General features: G+C 37.5%; 1 protein-coding gene across 1 annotated transcript in view; it reads left to right on the top strand.

The window, feature by feature from the left end:
• The window catches only part of emc2 (ER membrane protein complex subunit 2), a 49,271-nt gene extending 34,925 nt beyond the window's left edge, over positions 1 to 14,346 (top strand). The window contains exon 11 of the mRNA XM_030158922.1: positions 13,859 to 14,346. Within this exon, the coding sequence (XP_030014782.1) occupies positions 13,859 to 13,945 (87 nt within the window). The 3' untranslated portion in view covers positions 13,946 to 14,346. The remainder of the gene's footprint in view (positions 1 to 13,858) is intronic.
• Positions 14,347 to 24,637: the final 10,291 nt, after the last annotated feature.

Here is a 24,637-nt window from a genome sequence, read left to right as displayed (position 1 = left end):
GTATTCCTGTAGATATGTATTTGACCTGGAAAAATATGAAAATGACCCTTAAAAGTGCTTGAATTTGACCTTGAAAAATGCATATGAACCTTGCATTTAACCATCACAATTACTTCAAAGCTGTTTAATTAAGGTACAAATCTTGCATAGTTCCTTTTTAAACTTGGTGGAAAAAAAAAAAAAATCTGCCTTTACTGTATATTTTACTGTTGCCATAGGCCCCGTCAGTCTGGTCTAACCCTCTATCATTCGAGTATCTGTTTTCTATTAAGAAGCTGTCTTTTCTTTTCTCACATCATCCTTTATTTCTCCCACTCAAACAGACAGATGGTATTGTCTCTGGTGTAGTTTGCGAGTTTTCATGGGCTGTTTGCGCACACTGTCCAAAAATCCCCCTCATTTGCATAGTGTGTGAAAGTAGTCCTAAGCATGGAGTAACCCCTGCATGCACGGGCAGCCCTGAAGGATGCCTCATGACTCGCAGCGTCGGAATAACAACCCCAGTGTCTTTCAGTGTGTCTGGGTACATTTACTGTTAATGTGTTGACTTAAGGCCACAACGTCTGCTAAGACTTGATCCCACACCCAGGCTTCAACAGATGAGCTTCTCTCACAGCCACAAGCTGATTCTCCCACGACAACAATCACACTACACTACAGCGCCGAAGCGTTTTTTAGGTCAGCCGTCCTCAAAATGAGACCCGAAACATGAGAAATTCGAATAAACCCCCGAACTTTATGTTTTTACACTGAAAAAAAAAAAAAAAAAAACGGTACGGAGACGGAGGTTGAGCAAAAAAAAAAAAAAAAAAAAAAAAAACAGATAAAGACTGGAAGTGTGTGTGCGTGCATATATGCCCACATATGAGGAAAACTGGGAAAAAGTGAGCTCACATGGTATCACTGAAAGGGTTTATGCCGTTGTCATAGCAATTTGAGTAAAACATATTTAAAGGAAATCTTATTTGCCATATAAGCCATATGTGTTGCTTATTTGGGCAAACATGTAATAAGCGGTTCCTTGTTCAGCATGTGTGGGTCCTGCTTCCTGCTGAGCTTCTGCAGACCTCGTCTCACCACACTCACCCCCCACCCCCACCTCCAATCCCCCAACCTCAGCGACACATTTCACATGTTAAGCTATCACACGGGTCGATCTGGAGACGCTGGTTCACGGTGGATCACTGCTCTCTGTTTCTGCTTTGCAAAGTATTCACAGAGTTTTAACTTCTTAGAGGTTAAGAGTAAGTCACCTTTTGTAACTTAATGTATTGGTAATAATTTAGAATCCAATCCAATTGAGTAGAGTAGAGTACAATACGGTAAAGTACAATACAATACAGTAGAGTAAAGTACAACACATTAGAGTACAGTACAGTAAAGTACAATACAGTAGAGTACATTAGAATACAATACAGTAGAGTAAAGTACAATACAGTAGAGTACTCTACAATACAATACAGTAGAGTACAATACAATACAGTAAAGTACAACATATTAGAGTACAGTAAAGTACAATACAGTGCAGTACAATACAATTCAGTAGACTAAAGTGCAATACAATACAGTAGAGTACTCTACGATACAATACAGTAAAGTACAACACAGTACAGTAGAGTAAAGTGCAATACAGTGGAGTGTAATACAATGCAATGTAGTCGAGTAGAGTACTCTACAATACAGTACATTAGAGTACAATGCAATACAATACATTTGAGTAGAGCGTAGAGCGCGATACATTAGTGTAGAGTATGATACAGTAGAGTACTCTACAATACAGTAGAGTACAATACAATACAGTAGAGTACAACACAGTAGAGTACTCTACAATACAATACAGTAGAGTACAATACAATACAGTACAGTAGAGTACAACACAGTAGAGTACTCTACAATACAATACAATAGAGTACAATACAATACAGTAGAGTACAATACAGAACAATAGAGTACAATAAAGTAGCGTGGAGTAGAGTACAACACAATACAGTAGAGCAGAATACAATACAGTAGAGTACAGTACAGTAGATTGTTCAGGTGTTTGAGGGTTAACTGTAGTCGTACTTCTTAGACCCAAACCAATCCATTTTCTACAATAACAGAAAAACACTCCACAGATTAGTCAGCCACATACTCATCACTTCACTGACCTGAACTCATCGTCTGACACAGTCTTTGATCATAACGGGACAAGATATTATCTGAGAGCGCAAACTTCTACTCATAAATCAGCAGATGAGAAGGACGGAGTCAAAAAAAGACAATTACATTTGGAGAACGCGTGTCAAAGTATGTGGAAAACATCAGCGAGGGGGCGTGGACTATGACAGGGCTGAAGACCTGATGATGAAAGGGCCGACACATGTGCGACTTATCCTCCATCCACTGTATATGAATCCAGTACAGCAGGAGGTCAAACATACGGCCTGTGGGCCAGAACCGGCCCGCCAAAGGGTCCTATCCTGTCCACGGGACAAATTTATTAAATACAAAAATTACACTGAAGACATTAACAGTCAATGGTGTCGAACTCATTTTACTACAGGGGCCACAAACAGACTGATGTGATCTAAAAATAATCCATCATATGTAAGAATGAGAAAATAATAGAAGAATAACCTTTAAATAATGATTCCAAATTCTCATCTTGGTTTAATATGAAAAAAATAACTATATATTAGGTCTATAAATAATGACAACTCCAACTTTTCCTCCTTGTCTTAGTGCAAAAAATATTAAATCATGAAAATATTTACATTTACAAACTATCCAAACAGAAAAGATGCGAATAACCTGAAAAAAACTGAATTTTCTTAAGAAAAATAAGTGCGTTTTAAACAAAATTCTGCTTTTTACTAAATATTTGTACATTTGTAGATCTGATCCATAATGAACATGTATAAATGATAAGATGAGGCATAATATTGTTGAAATTGCACTTATTTTTCTTAAGAAACTTCTTTTTTTCAGGTTATTCACATCTTTTTGGTTTAGATACTTTGTAAATGTAAATTTTTTAATATTTTAATGGGATGTTTTGCACTAAAACATAGAGAAAACTATGGAATTGTCTTTTAAATTGTTATGCTATTATGTCTGTGATATTTTTGCAATTCCACTGTGTTGTAAACATGTATATAGTCTGTATAGTTTTTATTACTATTATTATTATTGTTATTATAGTTATTATGTTATATAGTTTTTTGTACCATCTGTATGCATGGACACTTTTTCTTGCACTTTTTTCTGTTGCTGCCTTGACCATTGAATTTCCCCATTTTTGGATCGGTAAAGTCTAATCTAATCTAATCTAATCTAATCTAATCTATTATTTTACTGGTCTGATCCACTTTAGATTACATTGTTCTGAATGTAGTCGCTTTTCCATTGACCTTCAAATTGCGCGAATATAACTTGAGCATAAAAATTTGCCTAATGGAAAAATGACAACTTCGCTAAAACTTGTTTTTCAGTGAAAAGTTTTTGCACTGGCAAGAGTTGGTTGTTCAGACATAACAAAATTGGTATATCATGCGAAACTGGAATGGAAAGACCTTTTAGTGAGACTAGAGTCACTTGAACAAAAAAAAAAAAAAACACGAATGTTGATAGATGTTACAACAGTAATTGTTACAAAGCTATAATTGTTTGTCAGCAGCAGTGGTTGTAGTCCAGACTGAAAATACGTCCAAATTTGGAGCCCATTACCTCAAATGTTCAGTTGTTGGTTGAACAGGACAGAGCAGCACAGCTAACAACCTGGAGGGGGCGGGGCCTGAAGTGGCTCATGTGCATTTAAAGGGCCAGCGCTCCAAACCACCTTTCTGGTGTCATTACTCAGAAATAGGGTTGAAGATGGACCTGTGGAGTTGAATGAATGAAGAATTCAGACCCAAGCAGAGCATTTACAGCTTATGGAGACCACAGGGAAATGTTGGAAAAGAAAGAATTCCATTTAAAAAAGCAAAATATCACTCCTTTAATGGAAAAACCAATATTACGCACTTCTGTTTTTTTGACATTTAGTAAATATCGGTAAAGTTTTGCACAGATGTTCAATCAGTGGTGTAGTTGAGGGTATACAGCCGTATACCTACTTATTATTCAGTCAGCATTGGGTAATCATTTCTAAATCCCCCTGATGCGCACCATTCACTATTAACTGAGATAAATTGCCCATGACCCGCCCTACTCTGCCTCTAATTGGCTAGTACTTAGTACCTTCACTAGGGATGGGAGATCCCAGTAACTCGATTCCTTGGAATCGTTTGCCTGCCTGCTTAACGATTCTGCTTATGGATTTCGCCTTCGTTGCGCATGCGCGATGACGTCACACATATGCTGCATTGTTTTGGTCAGAACGTAGCCAACATGGTGTTGAGGCTGAAACTGTCCAAACAGACAATACCAGGTCCAAACAGACAATACCAGGTCCAAACAGACGATACCAGGTCCACTGGAACACTGCCAAAGCTTCCATGTCTTCAGAAGGGTGGAATCCTTCCAATATGCTCAAACATTTGTCCACAGCATGTGATTCATTTACAGGAATGTCACATATTTGGCACACTACTTAACGACGCTTGTGAATGTTGCGGCAGAGTGAACGCTGGGCCCGGTTCTGGTTTCGGTGCGGGCAACACACATCGTACCTCCTCAAATACAAGTTTCTGAAGGTAGGGGACAGGAAATGAGGTGCACAACAACAGGAGACTGGCAGAGTCAAACTGGTTCCACATAGTGGAAATGCGGCAATAGAGGAATTAGTAAAGAGTCTGTAGTTTCACTTTCACTGCATGCCCCCCCCCCCCCCCCCGAACCGGGCCCGACGTCATCTGTTGTTATTATTTGTACATACTGTATATGTTATATTTTCTGTGTAGAGATGCAAATCGAAAAGACAGTTAATGCAAACACACCTGTTTGTATTTTTTTATTCCCTCACCCAATGGGAATCTATAAGAGAATCGATAAGGAATCGGATTGATAAGCAAAATCGATAATAGAATCAGAATCGTTAAATTCTTATCCATTCTTATCCCTGACCTCCACTGATTAGATTGGTTAACTTTAGGCATGAGGACTGATGAGCCAATCAGAGGCAGAGTGGGGCGGGTCATGCCAAGGAAAATATTGCTAATTTAGCTCTGCTCCTGATCAAGTCATGGTAATTTTATAATAGGGAGCAAATACTATTGATGGATTTTTGGGTAAACTAAATACTAAATACTGGACTACTTAAAAAAAAAAAAAAAAAAAAAAAAAAGGACAAAAATTTAGAGTATACCCATTTCTCCAGGGACCACTACACCACTGTGTTTAATGGAAAAGTGACTTGTGGAACCTGAATTAAATGAGTCTGACGCCCCTGCTCGACAGAATTCAACCCTTTTATACTGAGACGTTTTCTTACGTCGAAAATTCACAAATACATTAGAGAAGCTTTGGAACAGATTGAACTTTGAGCCTTCATCTGAAACTTGTTACAGGGATTAGACAGTAGCACAACCAGTAGGGTAGCACATGTTTTTCTTGCTTAAATATTTTCTCTATTGCCAAGGAGGTGTGGGAGAGGTTTTAGCCACAGACGGGGAACACACATCTGTGTTTGGTGACGGCGGCTACAATGAATCAAATACTCAACTATTCTGCTCCCAAACCCTGCCGTTCATACGTCTGCAGTTTAGAATAGACTCTTTTACACTAACGGCTTAATGGACATAGTTTTCAGTTGTCGGTTTTTATTTATAGTGAACGTTAAAAGAGCCAGGGTTTGACAGAAACGCAATCAGATTTGATCCATTTACGGCTAAAAATAGTTTTAAGGAGAATTTCACCTACATTTCCAGTGTTTTTCGGGGGCCGTGAGCGTGCGCATCAGTCTGACAGCGAAGCCATGCTCTAGTGGCCTGGAGCGAAACCGTCTCAGCCCAGTTGGTCCGATGACAGACTGAAATACTGGATCTGGATCAGGGGGTGGTGGTGGGGGTGGACAAAGATGAAGTGTCTGAAAGTTCAACTGTATGTGGTTTGGACCCCCTGGGGATTAGAAGGAGACACCTCAGACCAACATGAGGTCACCTGGGTCTCACCTCTGGACTGAATAGAATAGAATAGAATAGAATAGAATAGAATAGAATAGAATAGAATAGAATAGAATAGAATAGAACAGGATGGAATAAAACAAAATGGAATAAAATAGAATAGAATGAAATGAAATGAAATGGAATAAAGGAGAATAGAATAGAATGGAATGGAATACAATAAAATAATATGGAATAAAATAACGTAAAATAGAATAAAGTCGAACAGAATGCAATACGTTACAATGAAACGGAATAAAATTAAATTAAATTGAATGAAATACAATAGAATAGAATAGAATAGAATAGAAGGGAGATTACATTCTATGAACCTGTAAAGACCCAAACATCCACCATCAACCAAAACCATCTACTGATCTAAACTGTTTAATATCTGTTGATCCATTAATCCTATCAATACCGTAGTTACCGTGGAAACACCGTCATCTTCTACAACATTAATTCACCAGTAAAACCCATGGAGCTGGATCAATGACAGTGGATGGACACACTGGGTTTATACTAAATAATAAATACTAAAAAAAAAAAAAAAGTTCAAAATAATAAATAATGTGGAAAAAAATTTGCCAGAAATTGAAGTATGAAGTGAAAATGAAGTGAAAGAGAAAAAAATAAGGAACAAAATGAACAAAACAGTCAAAATGATCAATAAAATGAACAAAAATGAAGAATAAATTTAAAAAATAATAAGTGATGGAACAATATAACCCACAAACTGAACACAATTTGAAGATAAAATGATAAAATAGGCAACAAAATGAGTAAAAAATGATAAAATAACAGTTAAAATGAATAAAAAAATGAACAAAATAAGGTTGTAGTAACTGGGTTTATATTCAGTTAATATAGATTTGACTGAAAACGTCCCTTTTTCCTCAGTTTTCCCTGTTTCTGATACAATAATCCTCAACTTTAATCAGAGCTTTCATGAACATGTACATGATCTGTGAATTAAATGTAGGAAAATACATGAGCTACACTGAAAAACGCAAAATAAAGAAGATAATATTACAATAAATGTTTATAAGTCACTTAAGAATGGTGAAATAGAGAGAAAAAATGCATTTGGGACCTGCCATAAAAGTAGCTCTGATTCTTTTGAAATAACAAAAGAGTCTCTTTCCAGAAGCTGTTAAGTTTCTCACAGCTTCTCATACAATGAACCAAAGCCTACGTCTGTGTTCCACTTAAATATGAGGAATGTTAGGATTGAAACGCTGTTGTTTTACAGGGGGATTGGGAGACGCGTTAAATGACACGGTGTACAGGTGCCTCCCATTCCCCCTCCCACTTCAGCGACTCCTCAGATGTTAAAAGCTGCCGTTTGTCGGCCGGCGCTGCCTGATTGATGCTCCTCTAAAGCCCTGCTCGTGTCAGTCCACTTTTATTACAGCCGGTACCTGGTGATTGTCATACCTGAGCGTGAGAAAAAGACGGGCAGGGGGGTGACGTCAGCGAGGGGTCACGACTGGACGGGGGCCAGTTTATGAGTGGAATTATTAAAAAAGGACAGTTACATGGAAATGTTTGCATTTGGGTGCTTGTATGAAACTGGTCCTAAAAACAGGACAGAGGGGCGAAAAATTGAAACCAGATGTAGACGAATGTTATGAAGCAAGTTTAGAAGCATTTTTGGTCTAACTTACAAAGAAATATTTACTGAGATAAAAGAAACTATTTTTCAGATAAAACACATTTTTATTTCAAATCGGGGAACCTTAAAAAAATTCCACGATAAATGATGACCATTTTGGTGTCAAACCAAACCAAACCAACCCTTTGGCGGGCCAAATCCGGCCTGCCTAAGGGTCCAGTCCGGCCCTTGGGATCAATTTGTGAAAGGCAAAAATTACACTAAGATATCAACAATCCTTTTAGTTCAGGTTCCACATTCAGACCAATTCAATCTCAAGTGGGCGGGACCAGTAAAATACTGTCATAATAACAGAAATAATGACAACTCCAAATTTTTCTCTTTGTAAATGTAAATATTTTCATGTATTTACACTAAAACAACAGAGAATTTCACAAAAAATGTGAATAACCTGAACAAATATGAATAACCTGAAATGTCTTAAGAGAAGTGATTTTGTGTATTTGTAGATCCACTGTGATCTGTTAGTTCTAATATACATGTGTAAATGATAAACTGAGGCAGAATATTCTTAAAATTACACTTATTTTTTTCAGTTTCAGTTTGTTCATGTTATTCACATCTTTTAAAAGGATAGTTGGTGGATGTAAACCTTTTCAGAATGCAAATTTACTTTTTCCGCTCTAAAACAAAGAACAGTTTGGAGTTGACATTATTTATATATTATGTTATTATTTTACTGGTCTGGCCCACTTCAGATCAAATTTAGCTGAATGTGGCCCCTGAACTAAAATGAGTTTGACACCCCTGTTTCAAGTTGTTCATGCTATCCAGATTTTTAAGGAAACGTTATAGATGTAAACATTATCGTAATGTAATTTTTCTCTTTTCACTGGTCCGGCCTACTTGAGATCATATTGGGGTGAATGTGGCCCCTGAACTGAAATGAGTTTGATACCTCTGACTTAACGAGGTTTTCGCCCGGCTGCGACAATGTACACATTAAACCCTCCCTGTAAGACGGACAGGTGAGCGCAGGCGGGAGCGGACGTCAGCGAGGGGTCACGACCCGCCGAAGCCCGTTTAGAAGTGTAATTACCCCGGGTGTGACGTGAACATGTAGGAGCCCTGTGGATGTGAGGGTCGTAGGTGGACCAGGCATTAAAGCGTCCCTCCATGGCTGCCCTCGCGCCCCGAACAGATTCTGTGATTAGTTCCAGTGTCATGGACGGCGGGCTCCCAGCGCGTCACCGCTCTATTATCAGATGCTCTAAATAGATGTGGAGCTGTCTGGTCTGCTCCTCCTGTTTTAGAGTTAATGTGGTGGTCTCACCTCAGGCTGAGGAGATAATTGACTACCGGGCCCGGGGTAATGGCGCATTACGCAGCAAAGGCAATGAAATGCACCGCTCATTATAGCCGCCACACACACACACACACACACACACACACACACACACACAAATACACACACCCTAAATCTAAAAGAATGAGTCACACAAGGAAATGACGTGGCCACTCGTACACCTTAGCCAGCTGCCCTCTCCAAGCCAGAGTTTGGCAAAAGTCGAGGGGAAAAAACTGTAACTTTAACCGTGGAAACACAGTATAGGCGAGGTCAGAGGTCGGCGAGTTCTAAAACCTTAAGAACCATTATCGACGCAAAAAATAAGAAAGAAATCTGTCTGGAGCCACGAAAAAAAACCAAACATTTAAACCTATCGACGCTTTACCATGAGGTGGCTGATCTGTGGTAGCCTATTTTTGATTAGTTTGTCATTTCACTTTGCGTTTCCATGACGACAGTGCAGCGTTTGGTACATATATTAACCCGGGGGTGTCAAACTCATTTTCGTTCAGGGGCCACATTCGGCTAAAGTTGATCTGAAGTGGGCCGGACCACTAAAATAATAACATATTAATATATAAATAATGTCAACTCCAAACTTTTCTCTGTTTTAGAGCGAAAAAAGTACATTTACATTATGAAAAGGTTTACATCTACCACACCCTAAATCTAAAAGAATGAGTCACACAAGGAAATGACGTGGCCACTCGAACACCTTAGCCAGCTGCCCTCTCCAAGCCAGAGTTTGGCAAAAGTCGAGGGGAAAAACTGTAACTTTAACCGTGGAAACACAGTATAGGCGAGGTCAGGGGTCGGCGAGCTCTAAAACCTTAAGAACCATTATCGACGCAAAAAATAAGAAAGAAATCTGTCTGGAGCCACGAAAAAAAAAAAAAACAGATTTAAACCCATCGATGCTTTACCATGAGGTGACTGATCTGTGGTAGCCTATTTGTGATTAGTTTGTCATTTAACATTGCGTTTCCATGACGACAGTGCAGCGTTCAGTGCATTTATTAACCCTTTAACCCCTAACGTGTCTGTGGTGAGTGCTCTGATTGTATGATTTATTTTATCCAAATGTCTCTGTCCTCAGTCCTGTGGGACGACCTTTGTCATGTGTCTGTTACCACAGATCCAGTCAGTGTCCTGGTTCTGTCCTGTGTAGACTGGTAACCTGTCCCCCTGCCGACACAGGACTGTGGACAGAACCATCACTCATGCCATGGGTCTATTCGAGTCCAGGAACAGGAGAGGGGACCAGTTACCCAGGCCTAGTCCAGACCACAACGCTCGTAGTATTTTTCTTTTGTGGATTCTATAAGTTTTAAGTCCATACATATCGTTTTTATAAATATCTGTGTCCAGGTGGAAAACTGAAGAAAAAGTGACTGTAGTGATTCAGTAAAATACAGTGTATCAGTAACTGAACATAAACCCAGTGTGTCCATCCACTGTCATTGATCCAACTCCATGGGTTTCACTGGGGAATCTACAGGGGTTGGACAAAATAATGGAAACACCTAACATTGTGGCATCATAGAAGGTGTTTCCATTATTTTGTCCAACCCCTGTATGTTGTAGAAGATGACAGGTGACATCCTGCAGATAGTTCAATAGAACCTGTACAGAGGCTTTAATATTGACTTTAAGGGGCAAGTAGATTAGCACATCATCCGTAAAACAATGAAATTGAATGTTGTGATTTAGAAAAATGGAACCCTGGGGCAGCGTATACAAAGAAAACAGGATCCAGAGTAGAACCCTGAGGCACCCCAAAGTCTTCAAATTCAACTGGTATTACAATCAGAACAGAGAAAACTGAAGAAAAAGTGACTTTTTTAGGACTTTTTTAAAAGTAGTTTATTAGTTAGTATGTATTAGTCTTTGTGTTTTTGCTTGTTTTTTTTTTTTTTTACAATATTTGTTATTTTGTTTGGTTTCGTTTTTTAGTAATTTTTGTTCATTTTATTCACTGTCAGTGATCTTACTCTATGGGTTTTACTGGTGAATCAATGTTGTAGAAGATGACGGTGTTTCCACGGTAACTACAAAGCCTCTGAACATCTAAAGGGGTCATATCTGATGACCATGAAAAGATGAACTGTATTTTACACCAACTATGGACATGTATTGATAGGATTAGTGGATCAACAGGTATTAAACAGTTTAGATCAGTAGATGGTTTCGGTCAGTGGTGGATGTGTGGCTCTGTAAGGGTTAAATGAACCAGGGGGATGTGACTCATATTGTTTTAATGCCATCAGGCATCGGTCCGACCGCGTACATGAATGTCTAAACGTGGGTGAGCTGAGGTTAATTGGAACGACCTCTTATCGGTTCCCTGGCCGACCTGAAGGAATCCGTCTTCCTCGTTGGTATTTTTATGGGGATGCCCCTGCCCATCCCAGGGTTTAATTGGGTAGAAAACGTGTGTGCATGAGTAATCTCATATGTGTTAGTGGGTTCACTTCCTGTCAAACCCTGTGGATATGGAGCTGAAATTAGACAGCGGTGTTACGTACTGGCCGACTGGAGGCCACGGAAACAAACTGATCATGTGGAGGTTCTAAAAGGACCAAAATACCCTCAGATTAGAAACTGGATTTTACTTTGGTTGACCGCTTTGAGTTCTGTCTAACCAACATTTTTAATTCTGCTTATTTTTGTGTCTTATTCATTTCAGAGATGATGGTACACTATGTGGACAAAAGTATGTGGACACGTTGGATTCAGGTGTTTCTTTTCAAACAGGGGTCTGGGTTACAAAACAATTATGACTAATGTCAGAATAGAGTTTTATATTATGGGATAAATATCATTGCATTGGTTAGTTTGGGTTAAATTGTTATCATTGTTTCCAAAATGAGTCACAGATGGTTTGGACTGAATTTCTTTCCACTCATTTTTGTTTTTTGTCCATGACTCTGATTTTAGATGTTCTACCTCTAAATTTCTAAAATATTTTTTGTGCTCTGACTGTAAATAATAATTTTCCACCACAACTAACCATCTACTTTCTTTTTTTGTGTGTATTTTATTCATTATGATCCTCTTTTTTTTTTTTTTTTTTGTTCTTTTTTATGCCTGTGTTGAGGCGTATTTTGACCATTTAGATGTTTTCTTTTAATTTATATGCTAATTTAATTTTTTATTCTTTTGTTAATTTTTTTTTCATCAATTTTATTGCCTTTTCTGTTCATTTTGCTCTTTTTTGTTTTTGGCTAACCATCTACTTTCCTTTTTTTTGTGTATTTAGCTCATAATGCTCTTTTCTCCATTTATGTTCATTTTAAGACTTTTTTTTTTGCTAATCATCTACTTTCTTCACAACTCACTGAGGAAGAAAAATCTACCATTAAACTTTAAGGAAATATTGATGTTTCTGAACTGTATGGACATAAATATTGGCTACAGCTGTAAGATGTACTGTTCATGAGGATTTGACATAAAAACATCAATATTTCTTTAAAGTTTAATGGGAGATTGTATTGGAAAAATGGTTCATAAATAATTATTTAAAAAATGTTTCTCCTACTGTTTTGACTGTTTTTGGGTTAAGAAAGTAGATGGTTAGCTACAAAAAAGTCAGTAAAATGAACAGAATAAGCAACAAAGTTAATAAAAAATGAACAACAAGTTTAAAAAATTAACAAAAAACCATCTCAGTTAACAAAAGAAAACATCAGATGGTAAAAATAATCTTCAAAATTAACAAATATGGAGAAAAGACCATCATAATGAGAAAAATTACTTACAAAGCAAGAAAGTAGATGGTTAGTTGTGGTAGAAAATTATTATTTACAGTTGGAGCATGAAAAATATGTTAGAAATTTAGAGGAAGAATTTTAAAATCATAGTCAATGTTGATATAAATACTTATATCAACATTGACTTGTTTTGTTTTTATCCATGACTATGATTTTAAATGTTCTACCTCTACATTTCTAAAATATTTTTCATTTTCCCATTAAACTTAAAGGAAATATTGATGTTTTTCTGTTAAATCCTCACAAACAGGACATGTTACATCTGTAGACATGATGTGTCCCAATATTTACGTCCATATAGTTTATAAGCATTAATATTTCCTTCAAGTTTAATGGGATATTTTTCTTCCTGAGTGAGATGTGAAGAAAGTAGATGATCAGCAAAAAAAAAAAAAAATCACTGTAAAAAAAGAACAGAATAACCAACAAAATTAATAAACATGATCAACACAGGCATAAAAATGAAAAAAGAGCATCATAATGAGCAAAATACTCACTAAAATATAAAGTAGATCATAAAAAAAAAAGTTTAAAAAAAAAGAACAGAATAACCAACAAAATTAATAAAAATGATCAACATGAGCATAAAAAATGAACAAAAATGAAGAAAAGAGCATCATACTGAGCAAAATACTCACAAAAAAAGAAAGTAGATGGTTAGTTGTGGTAGAAAATTATTATTTACAGTCAGAGCAGGAAAAATATTTTAGAAATTTAGAGGAAGAACATTTAAAATCATAGTCATGGCTAAAAAAAAAAACTAAAATTATGTTGATATAAATGAAGTCCAAACCATCTGTGAGTCATTTTGGAAACAAAGATAATAATTTTACCCAAACTAACCAATGCACTGACATCTATCCCATAATATAAAACTATATTCTGACATTAGTCATTATTGTTTTGTATCCCAGACCCCTGTTAGAAAAGAAACACCTGAATCCAATGTGTCCACATACTTTTGTCCACATCCTGTACATGTATGTGACAGATCAGATGGACCTAATGACCTCTTTGTCTCCTTTTTTTACCCATCATGCAGCTGGCCGGGCGTGGGACCAAGGAGAACAAATGTTCGGTGAAAGCTGTGGAGGAGATGCTGGAGTCCATGCAGATCACCATGTCCTAAGACACGTCCTCTGACTCCGCCTTAAGCCCCGCCCTCCCCCGGTGTCTTCGGATCAACATGGCAGCTTGGACGGCCTGGTGACGTGACCACACCTCCATCTTAAACCCATTCTCTCAGTACCTCCAAGTCCGGTTCTGCTCTGATTCAACCTGACACGGACAATGGAACACATTTGTTTCCCTCAAGTGCAAAGATTTCCTCACTCATCCGGAATCTCCGACGGCGAATTCCAAGTACTGTTTCAGTTATTGAACTCGAGTTTTTCTACCTAACGTTAGTCCAGATTGTCCCTCACATGGCTGCGTCTGCTCCCGGTGTCTTTTAGCTTCTTCTTCTTCTTCTTCTTGTCTAGTACCACTAATGTTTGACTGACCCGTCGAGGATGAAACCGTGTGAAACAGGACAGATGACAACATATAAACACGTGATGTTTAGAAAGACACCGTGGAGATCCGCATTCTGTACATGAAACATCTGCACTATGTGGACAAAAGTATGTGGACAGGTTGGATCCAGGTGTTTGTTTTCTAACAGGGGTCTGGGATACAAAACAATAATGACTGATGTCAGAATAGAGTTTTATATTATGGGATAAATATCATTACATTGGTTAGTTTGAGTTAAATTGTTATCTTTGTTTTCAAAATGACTCAGAGATGGTTTGGATTTAATTCATATCAACATTAATTTTGTTTTTGCAATCCATGGCTCTGATTTTAAATTTTCTGCCTCGAAATTTCTAAAATATTTTTCTACCCCAACTAATCATCTGCTTTATTTATTTATTTTTTTTGCATGTATTTTACTCATTATGATGCTCTTTTCTTCATTTTTGCTCATTGTGAGACTTTTTTTTGTTCATTCTAATGCCTGTGTTCATTTTTTATTAATTTTGTTGCTTATTCTGTTCATTTGACAGATTTTTTTTTTTTGTTGCTAACTATCTACTTTCTTCACATCTCACTGAGGATGAAAAATCTCCCATTAAACTCTAAGGAAATATTGATATTTTTTCTCTTAAATCCTCATGAACAGGACATCTTACAGCTGTAGACATGTGTCCCAATATTTATGTCCATATAGTTCATAAATATCAATATTTCCTTAAAGTTTAATGTTTGATTTTTCTTCCTCAGTGAGATGTGAAGAAAGTAGACGGGTAGTGAAAAAAATTAAAAGTAAAATGAACAAAATAAGCAGCAAAATTAATAAAAATAAACCAACAGAGGCATAAAAAATGAAGATAAAAAAGCTTCAAAATAAACAAAAATGAAGAAAAGAGCATCATATTGAGCAAAATACACACAAAAATCTACCACAACAAACCATCTAGAAAAATCAAACATTAAACTTTAAGGAAATATTGATGTTTTTAAACTATATGGACATAAATATTGGGACACGTCACGTCTACAGCTGTAAGATGTCCTGTTTATGAGGATTTGAGATAAACTTTAAGGAAATATGGATGTTTTTAATGGGAGATTTTTCTTCCTCACTGAGATGTGAAAAAAGTAGATAGTTAACAAAAAAATAAATCAGTAAAATGAATTAATAAAAAATGAACCAACAGTGCCTTCAAAATAACACAAAAAGCATAAAAAATGGAAAAAAAGGCATAAAAACCATCAATATTAATAATCAGTGTGATCTTTATCCCATAATATAAAACTCTATTCAGACATTAGCCATTATTGTTTTGGATCCCAGACCGCTGTTAGAAAAGAAACACCTGAATCCAACGTGTCCCATTACTTTTGTCCACATAGTGAACTTATATATCTGCGTTCTGTACGTGTAACATCTTTAACTTGAGTCCCATCTATTTAATTGTCTTCTAACAGTAGGACTGATATCAGAATAAAAATAAACTTTCTTTATGACCGTTGACTTTGACACTTATTGAACCTGTTCGGATGGAACACATGCTGTTAGAGTTGTCGCTCAGATGTTCAGGGTCGTCTGTTACTTCCATTTGTTTTCATCAGCCTCTTGGTGTAATTATAGACAAAAGTATGTGGAGTTCAGGTGTTTGTTTTCTAACAGGGGTCTGGGATCCAAAACAGTAATGACTAATGTCAGAATATAGTTTTATATTATGGGATAAATATCATCGCATTGGTTAGTTTGGGTTAAATTGTTATCTTTGATTCCAAAATGACTCACAGATGGTTTGGACTGAATTTATATCAACATTAATTTGTTTTGTTTTTATCTGTGACTATGATTTTAAATGTTCGACCTCTAAATTTCTTAAATATTTTTCAATCTCCCATCAAACTTGAAGGAAGTATTGATGTTTTTCTGTGAAATCCTCATGAACAAGACACCTTACAGCTGGAGACGTGTCCCAATATTTATGTCCATATAGTTTAGAAACATCAATATTTCCTTCAAGTTTAATGGGAGATTTTTCTTCCTGAATGAGATGTGCAGAAAGTAGATGGTGAGTAAAACAAATGGATAAAATGAACAGAACAAGCAATAAAATTAATAAAAATGAACAACACAGGCATCAGAAAAAACAAAAATGTAGAAAAGAGCTAAATACACAAATGATTTTTATAAACTATATGGCCAAAAATATTGGGACACATGTCTACAGCTGTAAGATGTCCTGTTCATGAGGATTTAAGATAAACTTTAAGGAAATATTGCTGTTTTTAATGGGAGATTTCTCTTCCTCTCTGAGACATGAAGGAAGTAGATGGTTAGCAAAGACAGAAAAAACATCAAATTAACAGAACAAGCAACAAAACTAATGAAAATGATCAGCACAAGCATAAAAAAATGAACATAAATGGAGAAAAGAGTATCATAATGAGCAAAAATACTGACAAAAAAGAAAGTAGATGGTTAATTAAAAAAAAAAAAATCTGTTAAAAAAACAGAATAACCAACAAAATTAATAAAAATGATCAATACAAGCATAAAAAATGAACAAAAATGAAGAAAAGAGCATCATAATGAGCAAAATACACACAAAAAAATACAGTAGGTGGTTAGTTGTGATAGAAAATTATTATTTACAGTCAGAGCAGGAAAAATATTGTAGAAATTTAGAGGAAGAACATTTAAAATCATAGTCATAGATAAAAAAAAATAAAATAAAAAAAATAAAATAAAATTATGTTGATATAAATTCAGTCCAAGCCATCTGTGAGTGATTTTAGAAAAAAAAAAAAAAAAAAACAATTTAACCCAAACAAACCAATGCACTGATATCTATCCCATAATATAAAACTCTATTCTGACTTTAGTCATTATTGTTTTATATCCCGGACCCCTGTTAGAAAAGACACACCTGAATCCAACGTGTCCACATACTTTTGTCCACTTGCGTATCAGTTTAGTTTATCTCATCGTACTAATTGTCTGGTCATGTGACTCTTGAACTGATGTAAAGTTTGAAGGTTTGGTTCCTGGTGCTTTTCGGACAGAGGTCAGCGGCTCAGTGTTTGCGAGTGTTTCTCAGGTTTTTAATCGTCTCTGGCTTCGGTCGGTGTCTGCGTTTGATTTTCTTCACCAAATCTGGCGGAACCAATGAAAGCCAGGAGACGTTAGAGCAGAAAGGGCAGTTGTTTTTACAGGAAAAGAACAGGCTGAGGTTCAGTGACGCTCCTTTGAAGCCGCTTTGATTCCAGTCGTCTTCTCTGTGAATGGGCCTCCACTTTCCGGGGTCATTTATGAAGTTGTAAAAGCAGAATAAAAGTTGCCAATCAGTTTGATGGAGTTCATCATTAGGAGACGGTGGGATCCAGAGGTGGAGCATTCTGAGGCAACAGTGCCATCTGTAGTCTGGAAGAAGAAGAGCTCTGTCATCTGTAGTCTGGAAGAAGAAGAGCTCTGTCATCTGTAGTCTGGAAGAAGAAGAGCTCTGTCATCTGTAGTCTGGAAGAAGAAGAGCTCTGTCATCTGTAGTCTGGAAGAAGAAGAACTGTGTCATCTGTAGTCTGGAAGAAGAAGAGCTCTGTCATCTGTAGTCTGGAAGAAGAAGAGCTCTGTCATCTGTAGTCTGGAAGAAGAAGAGCTCTGTCATCTGTAGTCTGGAAGAAGAAGAACTGTGTCATCTGTAGTCTGGAAGAAGAAGAGCTCTGTCATCTGTAGTCTGGAAGAAGAAGAGCTCTGTCATCTGTAGTCTGGAAGAAGAAGAGCTCTGTCATCTGTAGTCTGGAAGAAGAGCTCTGTCATCTGTAGTCTGGAAGAAGAAGAACTGTGTCATCTGTAGTCTGGAAGAAGAAGAACTGTGTCATCTGTAGTCTGGAAGAAGAAGAACTGTGAGGGATCTGAGGACAAACCTGCAAAGAAGACCCTGCAGCAGCTGGACCTGAGCCATGAAACTGGACCTGGAGGTTAAACTGGACCTGGAGATTAAACTAGAACTGAGCCATGAAACTGGACCTGGAGGTTAAACTGGACCTGGAGATTAAACTAGAACTGAGCCATGAAACTGGACCTGGAGGTTAAACTGGATTTGAAGATTAAACTGGACCTGAAGATTAAACTGGACCTGGAGATTAAACTGGACCTGAAGATTAAACTGGACCTGGAGGTTAAACTGGACCTGAAGGTTAAACTGGACCTGGAGATTAAACTAGAACTGAGCCATGAAACTGGACCTGGAGGTTAAACTGGATTTGAAGATTAAACTGGACCTGGAGATTAAACTGGACCTGAAGATTAAACTGGACCTGGAGGTTAAACTGGACCTGAAGGTTAAACTGGACCTGGAGATTAAACTGGAACCGAGCCATTAAACTGGACCTGGAGGTTAAACTGGACCAGGAGGTTAAACTGGACCCGAGGATTAAACTGGACCTGAAGATTAAACTGGATTTGAAGATTAAACTGGATTTGAGGATTAAACTGGACCTGGAGATTAAACTGGATTTGAGGATTAAACTGGAACCGAGCCATGAAACTGGACCTGGAGATTAAACTGGACTTGAGGATTAAACTGGATTTGAGGATGGAACTGGAACCGAACCATGAAACTGGACCTGGAGGTTAAACTGGACCAGGAGGTTAAACTGGACCCGAGGATTACACTGGACCTGAAGATTAAACTGGATTTGAAGATTAAACTGGATTTGAGGATTAAACTGGACCTGGAGATTAAACTGGATTTGAGGATTAAACTGGAACCGAGCCATGAAACTGGACCTGGAGATTAAACTGGACTTGAGGATTAAACTGCATTTGAGGATGGAACTGGAACCGAACCATGAAACTGGACCTGGAGGTTAAACTGGATTTGAGGATTAAACTGGACCTGGAGATTAAACTGGACCTGAAGATTAAACTGGACCCGAGGATTAAACTGGAACCGAACCATGAAACTGGACCTGGTGGTTAAACTGGACCTGAAGATTAAACTGGACCTGAGGATTAAACTGGATTTGAAGATTAAACGGGATCTGAAGATTAAACTGGACTTGAAGATTAAACAGGATTTGAGGATTAAACTGGATTTGAAGAATAAACAGGACCTGAGGATTAAACAGGATTTGAGGATTAAACTGGACCTGAAGGTTAAACAGGACCCGAAGATTAAACTGGATCTGAAGATTAAACTGGATCTGAAGATTAAACTGGACCTGAAGATTAAACTGGACCTGAAGATTAAACTGGACCTGAGGATTAAACTGAAACCGAGCCATGAAACTGGACCTGGAGGTTAAACTGGACCTGGAGGTTAAACTGGACCTGGACCACTGATCTGCCTTGGCGGAGGTCTGCGCTCTCCGCATGCTTTTCCAGTTATTATATTTTAGCCCTCTGTCTCGGACTAAGTTCCAAAATGATCAGGTTTCCTGGTGTGTCCACACATACCGCCACATGTTTCTTTAAAAACTGTTCTTTTTCGCTGGTTTTAACGTCCGTCAACATCCTTTTTTTTAAAATTCACATGACTCTAGTTGTGGAAAATTGCAGTTTTGCGTGATAACACCATTTGCGCTATACCTGAAATACCACCTCTTGCCAGCGCAAAAACGAGTTTGGGCGAAAATGTTGTTTTTCCATTTTGTATATTTTTATGCGCAGGTTACATTCGCGCAATTTGAGGCTCAATGGAAAACCGACTACTGTCTTGTTATGTGAATGTGTGTGGAAATGACCAAAAACAGTCACTTGTCCGTTAAAGGGTTAAACCGTCCCAAAGACACGATGATGACAAGCACAACCGTCAGATAAATAAGGTGAAAGGATGGTCGTGTTAGGATTTTTCGTGCTGGTTGATTGGAAATTCCATAGACCAGTTCAGAATGCACTTGGTCTCAGTTTAAGAATTTATTCTGATCACATGTGAAATGTTAAAGCCAGCGCTGGTCTCTCTGGACAAGAGCGCTCACAGGAACTCCAGTCAAAGAGCCCCGAATACCAGGTGTGGTTGACAGTTATCTTCTTGGGTGACTCCACCTCAAACAATGGGTTGGACTTTGCAACATCATCTGACTCCGCCTTCTTTTTTTTTTTTTTTTTTTCCAACCTTTGTTTATTTGGAGTTTTATAGAAATTGGACAATACAAACATTGTATCATATGTAACATCAGTTGAAAATAAATTGTTGCACAATTTCCTTTTTTTTTTTTTACATGCAAACAAACCCAAGAACAAGTACACCAACCTTCTCCATTAACAAAAATAAACAAACACAACAAACAAACAAACAAAATAAAAATAAAAAGGCAAAAAAAAAAAAACTAAACGATCGATGCGGTATGTGTTACACAAGGTGCATTATGGAATAGAAAAAACAAAAAAAGGCAAGGCAAGTTTATTTGTATAGCACATTTCAGCAACAAGGCAATTCAAGGTGCTTCACACAGGACATTAAAATAAAAAGAAACACATTTAAAACATTATAAAAGAAACATGTAAAAGGTGATTTAAAAACAACAAGTAAGAAAACAACACAAAATCCAAAAAAAATAAAAACTCATTTTAAAGAAAGAGTTGCATTGCAGAGTTTCAAAAGAAAATATAAAATTTAAAAAGTCAAAAGCCTTTTAGTCAAATGCAGCAGTGAACAGGTGAGTCTTTAACCTGGACTTAAAAGAACTCAGACTCTCAGCAGACCTGATATTTTCTGGTAGTTTGTTCCAGATATACGGAGCATAGAAACTGAACGCTGATTCTCCATGTTTAGTTCTGACTTTGGGAACACAGAGCAGACCTGCACCAGATGACCTGAGTGGTCTGGATGGTTCATACTGGACTAGAAGGTCTCTGATGGATTTTGGGCCTAAACCATTCAGTGCTTTATATGCTAGCAAGAGAATTTTAAAGTCTATTCTTTGAGAGACAGGGAGCCAGTGTGGAGACCTCAGAAAAAAGAGGACCAGGTGGAAAAATGATCATGAAGGTCAGTCTGGAACAAAGGGGAAATTTGTTTTCCTGATTAGTTTGAAACAAAGGATTCCAGATTTGTGAAAATTTATCAGCAGAGGCATAAAGTGTCATTCGAATTTTTTCCAGTTTGAGGAAGTACAGGACGTCTCTGAGCCAGTGAACAAAGGAAGGGGGCTGTGGTGATTTCCATTTCAGGACAGTCACCCTTCTCGCAAGAATAGTCTTAAATGCAAGAGAATTACTTTGAGAGGTGGAGAGGGAAGGTGTCCCCATAAAATCCCAAACAGAGCACTCAAGGGTTTGGATTACTGACTCCGTCTTCTGATTGGACCTCACCTATTGACGTGGCTTGCCAACCGTCAGTCCACGTCTTGTTGCTGGGATGTGCTACGCAAAGTGTCATGACTGTTGTTTTAGACGTGGACCTATTGGAATGTGAGGTCTGAGCTTCTGTAGCCACAGCATCTTCAGTGAGCAGAACTGGGCCTGAATCTGATCAGCGCTGGTGTCCATGAGTTTACTGGGAGACAAGCTTCATCAGTAGAGAAATATGTGACATTTTAGAGCAGTTCAGAGCTATACTGTAAATGTTCTATAATTATCCTTCAATCAGATGTCAGATGAAAGCAGCGGCAGAAGGAAAAACCAGATAAACGTAGCGCTGAAGCAAGGTTATTATTGTTAATGAAAACTAACAAAATGACTTAAACTAGAATTGTAAAAACATTTCCGTTAACTGAAATAAATAAAAATGAATAAAAAAAATTAAATGCAAAAAACGATAACTAACTGAAACTGTATTGTGTGTTTACAAAACTAACTAAAACGTATAAAAATTATGGATAAAATTCCCTTCGTTTTCATCTTTGCCAAAGTCGGATTGATATAAAATCGATTTATTTCCCTCAAGCAATTTTAGCTAGTGGCATCATATGATATTTAACGGTCCGTCACTTCTTCTCAGTTGTCATTTAGTCGTCTTCTGGTCCCCACTCTACCTGGAAACATGGAGACTAAAGTTGGGAGAAAGCAGCAGAGTCCTGTCTGGGATTAATTTGAATACGACGGAGAAGAAGAGAAAAGATACGACTAAACTAAAACTAAACTAAAACTAAGCATTTAGAAAATAACGAAAACTACACTAACAAATTACTGTAAAAAAAACAGTAAAGTTTGTATAGTATCATGCTGTTATTTGTAAATGCAGTATAATGCTGTAAATAATGAGGTCTTTAAGGTGCAAATTTAAAACCGTAAGCTACTGCAAAATGTGACAGTATTTTCTTCAGTTCCTCCACTGCTGTCCGCCCAGAACTGCTCTGAACAAAGTCATCTGGCATCAAGTCCCACCAGCTCATTTAGAAAAGATTCAATCCAACAAATGTTAACTATAGACCTGCTGCATCAAAGGTAAGTGGTTCTTTTTTGAAGCAGAAGGATAAAATAAAAAGAGAAAATAACTGAGGATGGCTATTTTCACCTGGACTTAACCCCATACAGAACGGGAACGGAGGTCACCTGATGCTTCTACCAACACTGTCAGAACTCCATCCTGCTCCAGTTCATTTATAAAGGTAATTGTGATTTTATCAACGTAACTGTGGCATTTTGGGTTCATTAAACATTAAATTACCTCCATAAACTGCATTCACACCAGACGCAACTTGCACAGTATAACACGCGTGATAATAACGCATATTTCGGGGTGCTAACCTTATGTAGCAAACATGCAGCTAATTTAAGTTGAAGCATACTAGCTAGCTGCGAAGTGGACACTGTTAAACTAAACAACGTGTCAATTTACATGGTTATATATAATGATGTTATCTCTTGTTTGAGCTTTTTCTAGCAATGTTCATGACTTTGTATTTTGAAATGTAACTTGAAATGTTAAAATCCTAGCTTTTCGCTGTGTTACACCGTAAATATTACATTAAATACGTTTTACAGTAATATATTGTTTCTTTTTTTTTTTTCTCTTTTTTTTTTTTTTTTTATGGGCTCAGCTGGCTGACAGGAAGCTGTCTGTACCGATAAGGCAGCAGCCGACACCAACTGTACTCCCAGTCATCATTGCCCATTTTTCTGACACCTTTGCTTGTGTATCCTCTTTTATTTGGACATTTTACCAGGGAGTATCCCACACTACTTTTTTTTTTTTTTTTTCTACTTGTCTTGTCCAGCGTCCTAACAGCAGAATGGTAGTCTGGTTCCTCCTGGTGCTGAACAAATTTGCTTTGCCAAGGGTAACTTCATTAAGTATATGAAGCACCCTTTGATATTCTACTATGTTTATTATGAGTTTTGTTGAACCACATTTCGATGCCGGACCTGACATGGGGGTTGGGGGGGGTAGAAGAAGGGGAGAGAACAAGAGAGAAGAAGGTGGCGAAGACCCTCACAAGAAAATATATTGTTTCTTGGAATACGGTAGTTACTGTAAAATGTAGCAACTGTGGCTAACAGTATTTAACTGTAAAAGGTACATTATATACAGCCCAGTACCGTAATACTTTTTACAGTAAGAAACTGTAGTTGTAGATTACAGCAGAGATACTGTAGAATAACAGTAACATGCTGGCAACACTAGCTGCCAGTATTTTACTGTTATTTAACGGTAAAATTTGTTACAGTGTAATAAAAAACTAGCAAACCTGCTCTAAGGACTAATTAAAACTAACTGAATTAGAGAAAAAAAAGTCAAATCTAAATAAAACTAAGCTATAATGAAAAATCCTAAACGATTAGAGCAGTGGTTCTTAACCTGAGTTCGATCGAACCCTAGGGGTTCGGTGAGTCAGTCTCAGGGGTTCGGCGGAGGTCAAGACACACACTCGACTCATTAGTCGGGTGTGTGTGTCGGGCTAGGTCCGTGTATGTAAACAAACGGCTTCGGAGACTCTTTCTCTGATTGACATCCAATATACGCGGTGTATTGTTGTTGCTTATAGCACTACAACACATCCGGAAGTGTTTATAATCTCTTCCACTCGTCTGACGATTAATTATTTGAGTATTTTCCAAATCGTTGTTATGACTTTTGCTACTTCCTGTTAACCACAGAGGCAGCCATGTGTAGTGCTTGTTTACATTTTTCGGTCACCGCACTGGTCAGTTACAATCATGTGACGACCGACGCACCGTCGCGGATGGAGAAATCGTATTACGCTAAAGCCGAGCTGGTGCCGTAATAAAACAACGATCACAAAAATACTGAAGGAGTATAACGAGAACTTTTTTTTTGATACACTACATGCAATTATCTTTTTTTTATGTCAAAATTGCGTGATTCGGAAAGTTTGGAGCGAGATGAAATGAAAACCGGGTCGACCTGACGGC

This window comes from Sphaeramia orbicularis, chromosome 16, assembly GCF_902148855.1.
Source record: "Sphaeramia orbicularis chromosome 16, fSphaOr1.1, whole genome shotgun sequence".
Lineage (NCBI taxonomy): Eukaryota > Metazoa > Chordata > Actinopteri > Kurtiformes > Apogonidae > Sphaeramia > Sphaeramia orbicularis.
This window is presented reverse-complemented; position numbering and strand designations above follow the sequence as displayed.